This window comes from Leucoraja erinacea, chromosome 34, assembly GCF_028641065.1.
Source record: "Leucoraja erinacea ecotype New England chromosome 34, Leri_hhj_1, whole genome shotgun sequence".
NCBI lineage: Eukaryota > Metazoa > Chordata > Chondrichthyes > Rajiformes > Rajidae > Leucoraja > Leucoraja erinaceus.
This window is the reverse complement of record NC_073410.1, coordinates 3,314,307-3,325,780: the sequence shown is the minus strand read 5'-3', so window position 1 is coordinate 3,325,780 and position 11,474 is coordinate 3,314,307. Positions and strand designations below refer to the sequence as shown.

The 11,474-nt window shown below is 43.8% G+C and overlaps 1 protein-coding gene across 2 annotated transcripts in view; it reads left to right on the top strand.

The window, feature by feature from the left end:
* Window positions 1-11,474, top strand: part of cdhr1a (cadherin-related family member 1a) — a 31,866-nt gene that overhangs the window by 4,696 nt on the left and 15,696 nt on the right. Inside the window, exons 2-10 of one of the 2 annotated variants that reach the window (XM_055661667.1) lie at window positions 2,092-2,187; window positions 4,229-4,374; window positions 5,431-5,481; window positions 6,171-6,260; window positions 6,365-6,451; window positions 7,732-7,848; window positions 7,947-8,090; window positions 9,631-9,709; window positions 10,867-10,967. In XM_055661667.1, coding sequence (XP_055517642.1) covers window positions 2,151-2,187; window positions 4,229-4,374; window positions 5,431-5,481; window positions 6,171-6,260; window positions 6,365-6,451; window positions 7,732-7,848; window positions 7,947-8,090; window positions 9,631-9,709; window positions 10,867-10,967 — 852 coding nt within the window. In that variant the 5' untranslated portion in view covers window positions 2,092-2,150. Of the gene's footprint in view, window positions 1-1,746; window positions 2,188-4,228; window positions 4,375-5,430; window positions 5,482-6,170; window positions 6,261-6,364; window positions 6,452-7,731; window positions 7,849-7,946; window positions 8,091-9,630; window positions 9,710-10,866; window positions 10,968-11,474 lie in introns of those variants that run through there. The other variant, XM_055661666.1, reaches the window with a different exon arrangement.

The window sequence follows — 11,474 nt, the reverse complement described above, 5'->3', positions numbered from 1 at the left end:
ACAAATGTACTTTCTGTAATGGTTTAAGCATTTCATTGAAGTGATTCAAATACATCAGATGGGCCTTAATAATGTATATATGCAATATGAATACTTAAGCAGTCAGCAATTTATTCAAGTCTGAACTAAATTCTTAATGGTCATAAATTTCTAACACAAATCCCAACCTTTAATCATGACCTGACATTCATAATTTTCATAGGAACTGGATGACACTGGTACTTACTGAGACCCCAGTTGTTGCTCTCACAGTGTCTGCTCTGCTTTTCCTGGGATGTTCAATGTGAACGCTGAGAGAATAAGAGATTAGTTTAACTGCAAAGTTGCCAGCAAGTTATTCTCTTTATACAGAGCATTGGATAAATAAATGGAATAATTAACAATGTGTGTTATTTTATTGTTGTATTTGAAAGTGTTTTGGATTTCTGGACTCTAATTCTATTGGGAGCTTGATGAGGCATGAGTAAAACGTTGGGATTAAGTGATGAGCAGATTAGTCTGAAGTACATTTCAAGATAACCTGAACGGCAAAAGGCTTCAGAAGAGGCTTTGCCTTTACTGGAATGATGAAGTGAATGGGGAAGCCTCACTACATCAGAGACCCAGGTTCGATCCTGACCTCAGGTGCTATCTGTGTGGAGTTTGCACCTTCTTCCTGTGACAGCATGGGTTTAATTTTGGGTGCTCTGGTTTCCTCCCACATTCCAAAGACGTGTGGGCTTGTAGTTCATTGCCCCTGGTGTGTAGGGAGTGGATGCAAAGGTGATGTAACATAAAACTAGTGTGAGTTCATGATCAATGGTCGGAGTGGACTCGATGGGCCGAAGGGCCTATTTCTAGACCGTCTCTTTCAATCAATGAATCAAGCACGGTAAAATCAATCTGACTCTATGTTGATTAACCTAGATATCTTTGGAATGTGGGAGGAAACTTGAACACTTGGAGGAAACCCACGTGGTCACATGGAGAACATGCAAACTGCATCCAGGCATCTCCAGAGGTCAGAATTGAACCTGGGTCTCTGGCGCTGGGAGGCAGCAGCTCTACCCACTGCACCACTGTGCTACCAGACAGAATTTTCATATTATTCCTACCGTCAAATAACTTTCACAAGTTGACAGGTGAGAAGATCCATTAGTTTTGTGAGCACGTGAAATTGCAACGCACTCCAATGAACCAAAGCATTTCATCAGGTTTTTAGTTTGATAAAATAACCCTAATGGAAGATTTAAGTCTGTTGTCAGTCGTGCGATGGATTTACCCAAGAAAGCAGCTTCCAGTCTCCTCCGAACAATGAGTCATCGGATTAAAATCTTAGCTGCATCTGTCCAAAGCCAGTGACACTGCGCGGGCCAGCAGAATGCTCCCTCTGGAATAACATCAAGATTACTTCCAATAAAATCAAGCCCGCTGCTGCGTGATAATGAAGCGTGTGGAGATTTGCTACATTTCCATCCTATTTGCTGTGACATACATCTCTCTTGGTAAGTGTGCGGTCTCGTTATATTGTAAAAATAAGCTCTCTCTCAGAACGACCAGAGTGGCCTAATCCGCAATAATCCTCTACGTAATTAATAACTATATCATGGAGTGTATCAGCCAAAACTACATGCATAATATTGTGATAACAACTAATAATAATATTGTAGTTTAACATTGAACGTGGTATTATTGTTGGAAGTTGGCTCTGTGCTGTCTTTTTAAAAAAATTCAATTTCTTTGAAGATGTTTTGTGATCCTTTCACGGATTGAATGGACACTTTCTCTCGTTACATTTGCATTTGTTATTATGCATGTCGATTACAACAAAAAAACTATAATATTTTGCAGTTATTATTACACTGACCTAACTAACTAGCCCTTCTGCTTATTCAGGTATAATATGAAAATGCTCCAAAATTGTCTAAAATAATGTTGAGTGAAGTCCAGTCATCACTGTGACAGAAATGAGTGGTAGTTATTTAAATTTAAAACGATTTTGAGTAAACTGTTCATAGGATTGAGGTTATTGGATTGTTGTTACCTGAGACCCTACAGCATGCATCTTGCTTGGAGATTTCTTGATTAACACGATGTTGAATTTTCCGCTAGTTCACGCAGATTATGCGCCTTATTTCTACGACAATGCTCCCAACAGCACCAACGGAAACATGGCTATGTTGAGCATTCCTGAAGACACACTTATAGGTAGGTGTTAGAGATACCTTCATGGTAAATGTTGCAAAGCGTAATGCCCTTTGACAGGACCATGCGATGGAAATTCACACACAAAATATAATCGTATCTGATCCATAACAACCCCACTTTTCTGGCTACCTAGCCTAAACCTCGACTAACAATGACCTGTTTCCATCATCATCGTTACTTTTTCGCCAATGTTTCATTCATTTGTTCTATATCTCTCTAAATCACCATCTATATCTCACAGGTACACTAAAAAGCTGGAGAAACTCAGCGGGTGCAGCAGCATCTATGGAGCGAAGGAAATAGGCAACGTTTCGGGACGAAACATTGCCTATTTCCTTCGCTCCATAGATGCTGCTGCACCCGCTGAGTTTCTCCAGCATTTTTGTCTACCTTCGATTTTCCAGCATCTGCACAGTTCCTTCTTAAACACGTCTATATCTCTCATTTCCCTTCCCCCTGACCCTCAGTCTGAAGAAGGGTCTCGACCCGAAACGCCACCCACTACGTTTCTACAGAAATGCAGGTTGCCCACTGGGCCACTCCAGCTTTTTGTGACTATTTTCCAGATATGGAGATGAGTTGTGGGAAAATGGGAATGTTGTACTGACCTCGTCGGACACTGATCTGTACTGTGGGTAGACAAAGACTGGAAACTTCGACCATTCCTTTCCACTCGTAGATGCTGCTTCATTTGCTGAATTCCCCCAGAAGACTGTTAGTTGCCTGAGGCTAAAGGTGCCCTGTACACTTAGAGTCACAGAGTGATACAGTGTGGAAACAGGCCGTTCGGCCCAACTTGCCCACACCGGCCAACAATGTCCCAGCTACCCAAGTCCCACTTGCCTGCGCTTGGTGCATAACCCTCCAAACCTGTCCTATCCATGTACCTGTCCAACTGTAGGATAGTCTCAGCCTCAACTACCTCCTCTTGCAACTTGGTTCATACACCCACCACCCTTTACATGAAAAAGTTAACCCCTCAGAATCCTATGAAATCTTTTTCCCTTCACCTTGAACCTGTGTCCTCTGGTCCTCGATTCCCCGACTCTGGGCAAGAGATTCTGTGCATTTATTCCTCTCATGATTTTGTACACCTCTATAAGTTCTCCCCTCATCCTCCTATGCTCCATGGAATAGAGACCCAGCCTACTCAACCTCTCCCTGTAGCTCACACCCTCTAGTCCTGGCAACATCCTCGTAAATTGTGGAGATTGTCCTGGGCCTTGGACTTGTATAACCTTAGAGGAATATCCTTGCTTTGGATTTTGTGAAGCAATATTTAGAGGAACAGGCCCTTCGGCCCAACGTCCCTGCTGACCTGAGCTGGTCCCAGTTGCCCATAGAAGTCCATATCCCTCTGAATCTTTCCCAAACACCAACCTGCCCAAGTATCTTTCAAACATTGTAATTACACCTGATCCTACAACTTACTCTGGCAGCTCGTTCTGCATGATAAATTGCCCTTTTGGCCCCTGGTAAATCTTTCCCCATTCACTTTAAATCTATGCATTCTAGTAAACATCCTTGAACATTTCTGCATCTCTCCAGCTCAATCACATCCTTCTTATGATACAGTGACCAGAACTGTACACAACATTCAAGATGTGGTTAGGAGGGAGAGATGGATCAGCTTGAATGGCGGAGTAGACTTGATCAGCCAAATGGCCAAATTCTGCTCCTATCACTTATGATCTTATGGTCACCAACATGTACAGCTGTAACATGAAATCCCAAATCTTGCACTCAATATCCCAACGATGAAGGCAAGTATACCGTATGCCTTCTTCACCACCTTGTCTATCTGTGTTGCCACTTTTAGAGGTCTGTACTTCTACCCCCCAGGTCTCTGTTCTACAACAGTCCCCAGGGCTCTGACATGTACTGTGTAAGTCCTGCCCTGGGGTAAACAGCATGTGAGGAGAGAATCTGTAGGATTGGCCTAAACTCACTAGAGACAAGAAGAATGGAGGCAATGATGTGTAACTTGTTCCCCTGTAATGTGTTCCTAATGGAATAAACATGATTTCAAATCCCTCCCTAGGATCCCATGTATACACTTTAAACGGTACTGATCTGGAAGGGAATTCTGTTGCATATGACATGACATTTGAACCAGGATCGAAAAACTATTTTTCAGTGGATCCACAAACCGGGAAAGTCACTTTGGTGGAAGAGCTGGATAGAGAGGTAAGGTTGCGTTGTTTCATTTACAATGATTGGCAGAATTCAGTCAACACACTGACCCCAAAAGGAGGCTTTTCAGCTCATTGTAGAAACAAGAAACTGCAGATGTTGGTTAATACACAAAAGGAGATAAAGTGCTGGAGTAATTCAGCAGGTCAGGCTGATCTCTGGAGAACATGGAAAGGTGACGTTTCAGGTCAAGTCCCTCGTCGAGTCTGAAGAAGGGTCTTGACCTGAAACGTCACATTTCCATGTTCTCTAGAGATGCTACCTGACCTGCTGAGTTACTCCAGCACATTGCATCCTTTTGTGCATTTTTTATTACTGGTGACTTTAAATTGACCTTTCTACACTAAATCCATTGTCCTGCCATCTCTCCATTACTTCTATGTCTTACTCATAAACATGTATTCAATTCCTTTAAAAGAAGTCAGCTTCCACTGCCTCTGATCATCCCAATGCACTTTGTAGTCATTTCATTTTATAACGGTTCTGAAGTAAAGTCCCTGTTATAATGCAGGAAACTTTAGGACATATGAAGTAGATACGGAGTAGGACATTTGGCACCTTCTCTGCAGTTTAGTAACATCAGGGCTGATCATTCATCTCAGCACTGGTGCATATGGTTTCAATCCAACATGTTTCCCTTTACAACTAAGCAAAAAGTAAGCACAAGGTTAATCTGTACATCAGCAAAATCCAAGCCAATATTTAACAAAAGATTTAGAGAGCCAGGTGAGAGGGAGACATAAAGATATTGAAGGGTGGGGTGTGAAAACGAGAGATCAAAGGGGATCAGGTTCAAGGAAAATGTAGAATGGATCTTTGTTGGCTGGGGGGAAGGTGGCAACCTAATAGGTGACAGTCTGAAGAAGGGTTTCGGCCCGAAACGTCGCCTATTTCCTTCGCTCCATAGGTGCTGCTGCACCCGCTGAGTTTCTCCAGCAATTTTGTGTACCTTCGATCTTCCAGCATCTGCAGTTCCTTCTTGAAAACCTAATAGGTGACGTTTTGTTTTGTTTTGTCTGAGAACGCATCTAACTGTGTTTCCTCTTTCAGAAAGAAGATGAAATTGAGGTGCTGGTTAGCATTTCTGATGGTATTAATAAGGTAAGATTTCTGACATGTGAAGAAGAACAATTTTAGACACAAGGGCATAACAAACATGAGTGAAAGTCGGTCAAATACTGCCTATGGTATGTATCATCTCATATCTGCATAGTCTCAGCCCATGTCGTCAACAGACTGATGTCACCCTGTCATCTAATTCTCCTCTCCACACCAACAACAATTCCACCTGTCTGAAGAAGGGTCTCGACCCGAAACGTCACCCATTCCTTCTCTCCAGAGATGCTGCCTGTCCCGCTGGGTTACTCCAGCATGCTGTGTCCATCACCAATCATCTGCAATTTTATGACCACATTTTTGGAAATACTTTGCCTTTGTAAATCTGGAATTTAGTTTTGTTTAGAGATACAGAGTGAAAACAGGCCCTTCGGCCCACTGATTCCAACAGTGACCAGAAAGACGCTACGACTCTTTGGGCGACTGAGGAGACGACTCACGACCATACAGGCGACATGTCGCAGGGTGAAGCTTGTATGGTCGTGAGTAGTCACTCAAACAGTCGTACCTTGTTCTGGTCACCGCTGGAATTTCAACATGTAGAAAATTTTCGCCAACCTGCAACGACCTATGATGGGTGCCGGCAGTCGCCGAAAAAGTCAAGTAAGTGGGACAGGCTTTTCACTGTACCTCGGTACACGTGACAATAAACTAAACTACCTTTATGCCTATAGGTTGTCGAAACAGTTCGGATACTTGTAACAGATGCTAATGATGAGAGCCCGGAGTTTATTAAGACACCTTACATCATTAATGTACCTGAGGTAAGATGCTGTTCAAAGTATGGGATTCCTCCTTTGGTAGAGGGCAAGTATTTATTACAAAGATGTTTGACAATTAATGCTCATTTTTTTCCTGGCTGGGACAGAACACACCACCTGGGGCCAGTATCTTCAAGGTGTATGCTGTGGACAAAGACAATGGATCTGGAGGCAGTGTCACCTACTTTCTGCAGGTTGGTCTTTCTAACAAAGGGACTGCGATGAATGAAAATAAATGGAAGGAGGGAACTGGTCAAATGTCCCCGAGGACACTGTGGGAAGTTGTGGAAGAAATATCCACCCTGAGAATACTGTGTACAGTTCAGGTCATATAATCATAGAAAATAGGTGCAGGCCATTCGGCCCCTCGAGCCAGCACCGCCATTCAATATGATCATGGCTGATCATCCTAAATCAGTAGGTACACAAAAATGCTGGAGAAACTCAGCGGGTGCAGCAGCATCTATAGATGCTGCTGCACCCGCTGAGTTTCTCCAGCTTTTTTGTGTACCTTCGATTTTCCAGCATCTGCAGTTCATTCGTAAATCCTAAATCAGTCCCCCATTCCTGCTTTTCCCCCATATAAGTGTAAATTGTCCCTGTAAATGTGTATAGGGTGGTGTTAATGTGCGGGGGTCGCTGGTCGGTGCGGAATCAGTGGGCCGAAGAGCCCTTTGCTTCACTGTATCTCCAAATAAAAAAGTAAAACTAAACGCAGGTGACCTAAATATTGTGTATGTTTTGCAGTAGATGATATGACCTGCAACATTGAATCTGTGTTACTCTCTCTGCACACATGCTGCCCAACCTGTTAAACATTTCCAGCATTCCCTGGTTTCTGACGTTGCATTATATCACAATAATAATTGTTTACTGTTAATGTTGGTCTTGTTCTTAAAGATATCCCTTCCTGCTCTTCAACAAAGACTTTAGATGTTCTTTGATGTTCTTGGTGAGACCAAGCGGAGGTTGGGCGATCGTTTCGCCGAACACCTCCGCTCGGTCCGCAATAACCAAGCTGACCTCCCGGTGGCTCAGCACTTCAACTCCCCCTCCCACTCCGTCTCCGACCTCTCTGTCCTGGGTCTCCTCCATGGCCACAGCGCGCAGCACCGGAAATTGGAGGAACAGCACCTCATATTCCGTTTGGGGAGTCTGCATCCCGGGGGCATGAACATCGAATTCTCCCAATTTTGTTAGTCCTTGCTGTCTCCTCCCCTTCCTCAGCCCCCCTGCTGTCTCCTCCCATCCCCCAGCCTTCAGGCTCCTCCTCCTTTTCACTTTCTTGTCCCCGCCCACCCCCGCCCCTGATCAGTCTGAAGAAGGGTTTCGGCCCGAAACGTTGCCTATTTCCTTCGCTCCATAGATGCTGCTGCACCCGCTGAGTTTCTCCAGCTTTTTTGTGTAACCTTAGATGTTCTTAGTTTGGTCTGCTCTCTAAGTTTTTTCCGACCCTTGTTTTAACTCCTATCAGAACATGCGCAAGAGCAAATTCACCATTGACCGATACAGTGGAGTTATTCAAATAAAGCCCAGCGCAACTTTGGATTTCGAGAAATCCAGGGTTCATTTTGTCACCGTGATCACCAAGGTAAGCCGACAAGTTTACAGCATGTTGGGGAATATAAGACTCGGGGGAAATCCCAATGTCTGTATGGAAATGCATGTTTGATATCACTTTTCTCATAGGATGGTGGGGGGAAACACAGAGGAAGGCATCAGATCTGCTCATCAACTGCCACAGTAACAATTAACGTTGAAGATGTGCAGGACACCCCTCCTGTATTCACCGGCATCCCGTATTTTGGATATGTGTATGAAGACACAGAGCTCGTAAGTTAATGGTTGTCCCTAGTGCATCACTTTTATTCCGTCATTCTTAGGCTGTAGGTTGTCCATTCCAAACCGAGCTGGAGAAGATGAGCTGTCTTCTCGAGCCACAGTTACATTCCAATCAATCAATCAATCAACCTTTATTGTCATCTTGCAAGCAACAAGTACAGTGCAAAATGAAAAGACGTTTCCCAGTGAATAGCGGAGCCTCGCACATGAAATTTAAAACACTTCTCACATAATAACACTAAAAAAAACAATCCAGTCCCTGATGGAACAGAAGAGAGTTCCAGGGTTTAGCCCCAAAGTCGTTGAACAAAAGGTGCTATATTTCCTAACCGAGCAGGTTGGCGTTTTCAGTTTAGTTTATTGTCACGTGTACCGAGGTACAATGAAAAGCTCTTGTTTCGATTCAAAGATACAGCTGGGAAACAGACCCTTCGGCCCACCGAGTCAATGCCGGCCATCGATCACCCGTTCACACTAGTTCTATGTTACCCCACTTTCACCAACTCCCTGCACACTAGGGACAATTTACAGAGGCCAATTAACCCACAAACCAACGCGTGTTTGATATGTATTGCGTAGAACAAACCCACGCGGTCAAGTCAAGTCAAGTCAAGTTTATTTGTCACATACACATACGAGATGTGCAGTGAAATGAAAGTGGCAATGCTCGCGGACTTTTGTGCAAAAGACAAACAACAAAGCAACCAAACAAATTATAAACACAATCATAACACACATATTCTTTTACATAATAAATAATGGAAGGAAAAACGTTCTGTAGAGTTAGTCCCTGGTGAGATAGGCGTTTACAGTCCGAATTGCCTCTGGGAAGAAACTCCTTCTCAACCTCTCCGTTCTCACCGCATGGCAACGGAGGCGTTTGCCTGACCGTAGCAGCTGGAACAGTCCGTTGCAGGGGTGGAAGGGGTCTCCCATGATTTTATTTGCTCTGGTCACAGGGAGAACGTGCAAACTCTATATACAGTGCATCTAAGGTCAGGAACGAACCTGGGTATCTGAGGCTATGAGGCAGCAGCTCTAGCTGCTGATTCACTGTACCACCTTGTGGAGGTGATGTTGTTCCCATAAGCCTGCTATCCTTATCCTTGATGGTAAAGATTGGGTGGTGCTAGTATAGTAACAACCCAATACAGTAATACTTTATTAGCCAAGTATGTTTTGCAAAATTACCAGGAATTTCATTTGGCAAGTCAGTCATACAAATAAAAGGAACAGAACATACAAAATACATTTTAACATAAACATCCACCACAGTGACTCCTCCACATTCCCCACTGTGATGGAAGGCGATAAAAAAGTTCGATCTCTTCCCTTCTTTGTTCTCCCGATGTCGGGGGCCTCGAGCCTACCGTTGACGGGACGATCTTACTCCCGTAGCCGTCCGCGTTGGGGCGATCAAGCTCCTGCATCGGGGGGAATCTGGGGAACTGCAGTGTATTCTGTAGATGGTACTCACTGTGATCATATCGTGGAGTCTTAAGCAGTTTACATCGTTCGATTTTACTTCCAGGGTTCAGAAATACTTAGTGTGGTGGCTCACGATGGAGACAGGGGGAACCCGAACCCAATCCGTTACTCGATTGCACATGGTAAGGGAATTACACAAGATAAATATCTCTATTGTTATATCTGTTGTAAGCCTTGGTAGCCTGGCCTTTTAGACCCAGTCAACTGGATCTTCTTCTTGTGTATAGCGTGCACAGCCTAAAGTTGTAGGACAACTTGTTCTATTTGATCTTATTTGATTGTGCACACCAGGTTGATTGAGTTTGTCAAAACAGGGCGGACCACATGAAGGTTTGCAATCTCCCACCCCAGTCAACTGGGTCAAGTCTACAGTCACCATATTCAGAAATATTATATATGTTTTCCTTTTTGGACTTCATGGAGTCATGGAATGGGTCAGCAATAACACTATTGCCTTTTTGGTGAATAAATCCTGAGTTTGAAAGCTCTGGCTTGTGAGTGCTCTCAACCAGAGATAGAGAATATCGACAGGGATATAAATTTTAATTGTAAACATTTTTACAACAAATTTCATAACATTTGTAATTATTGCAACATTAAACAGACATTTGGACAGGTATATGGATTGGGAATGGTTAGAGGGACATGGGCCAAATGTGGGCAGGTGGGACTAGATTTGATGGTGCATCTTGGTTGACGTGGGCAAGTTGGGCTCCATGTTATAGAGTTGCGTAGTCATACAGTGTGGAAACAGGCCTTGGGCCAACTTGCCCATGCCGACCAACATGCCCCCTCCACACTAGTTCCACCTACCTGTGCTTGGCCCATAGTCCTCTAATTTTATTCTATCCATGTACATGTTCCTATGTCGCTTAAACTTTATGATAGTACCTGCCTCAACCACCTCCTCCAGCAGTTCATTCCATAAACCAAGCTTCCCCCCAGGTTCCTAGTAAATCTTTCACCTTTCACCTTAAACCTATGTTCCCCGGTTCTCGATTCCCCTATACTGGGCAAAAGTGCATCCACCCGATCTTTTCTCCTTGTGATGTGACACATCTCTATATACAGTCTGTTGCTCTTACAGTATATACCTCACACCGCATCCTCCTGTACTCCAAGCCATAACGTCCTAGCCTGCTCAACCTCCCTCTTTACCTCAGGCCTCGAGTCCTGACAACATCCTCGTAAGTCTAAATTGTTGTGTGACTCTTCTGTAAAGTAGTAAACATGGGATTTTTCATGATTTGGGTACACTTACTTTTGACCTTGTTATCAGGCAATGATGGATCCTTTGAAATAAATAATACAAGTGGGGTCATCACTCTTCTGCAAAGTACAGAACATCTTCAGAAGGATGTTTACAAACTATTAGTTCAGGTGAGTAGGAATTGGAACTGATGGCCAAGCTTGGATACTGTTTGCTCTGACATTTAATGCCTCATCCGGTTGTATGTATCGTTTTGTCTCACTTTATTGTGAAGATATCTGGGCGTCTGTGAGATGATTGCGTGAGTTGGCTTCACAAGTGGGAAACGCATGTGTATGAACCATGGATTGGGAAATTAGATGCCCAAAGTTCTAGATCCACCCCCCCCCCCCCCCCCCCCCCCCCCCATTTACATTGAAAAGGGCAAAAGTCCAGTTTTTTACAAGCCCTTACTGACAATCATCTAAGGGTCTTGGCATCATGTTCAGCACTGACATAGAGTCATTCAGCACGGAAACATGCGCCTTGGCCCAACACATCCATCTCAGCTAGTCTCATTTGTCTGCATTGGGCCCATATCTCTCTACAACCTTTCCTATCCATGTAGCTGGCCGAAGAGTCTGTTCGCATGCTGCACAGTTCTATGTTCTATCTTCTATGTTTGATGTTCTAGCACC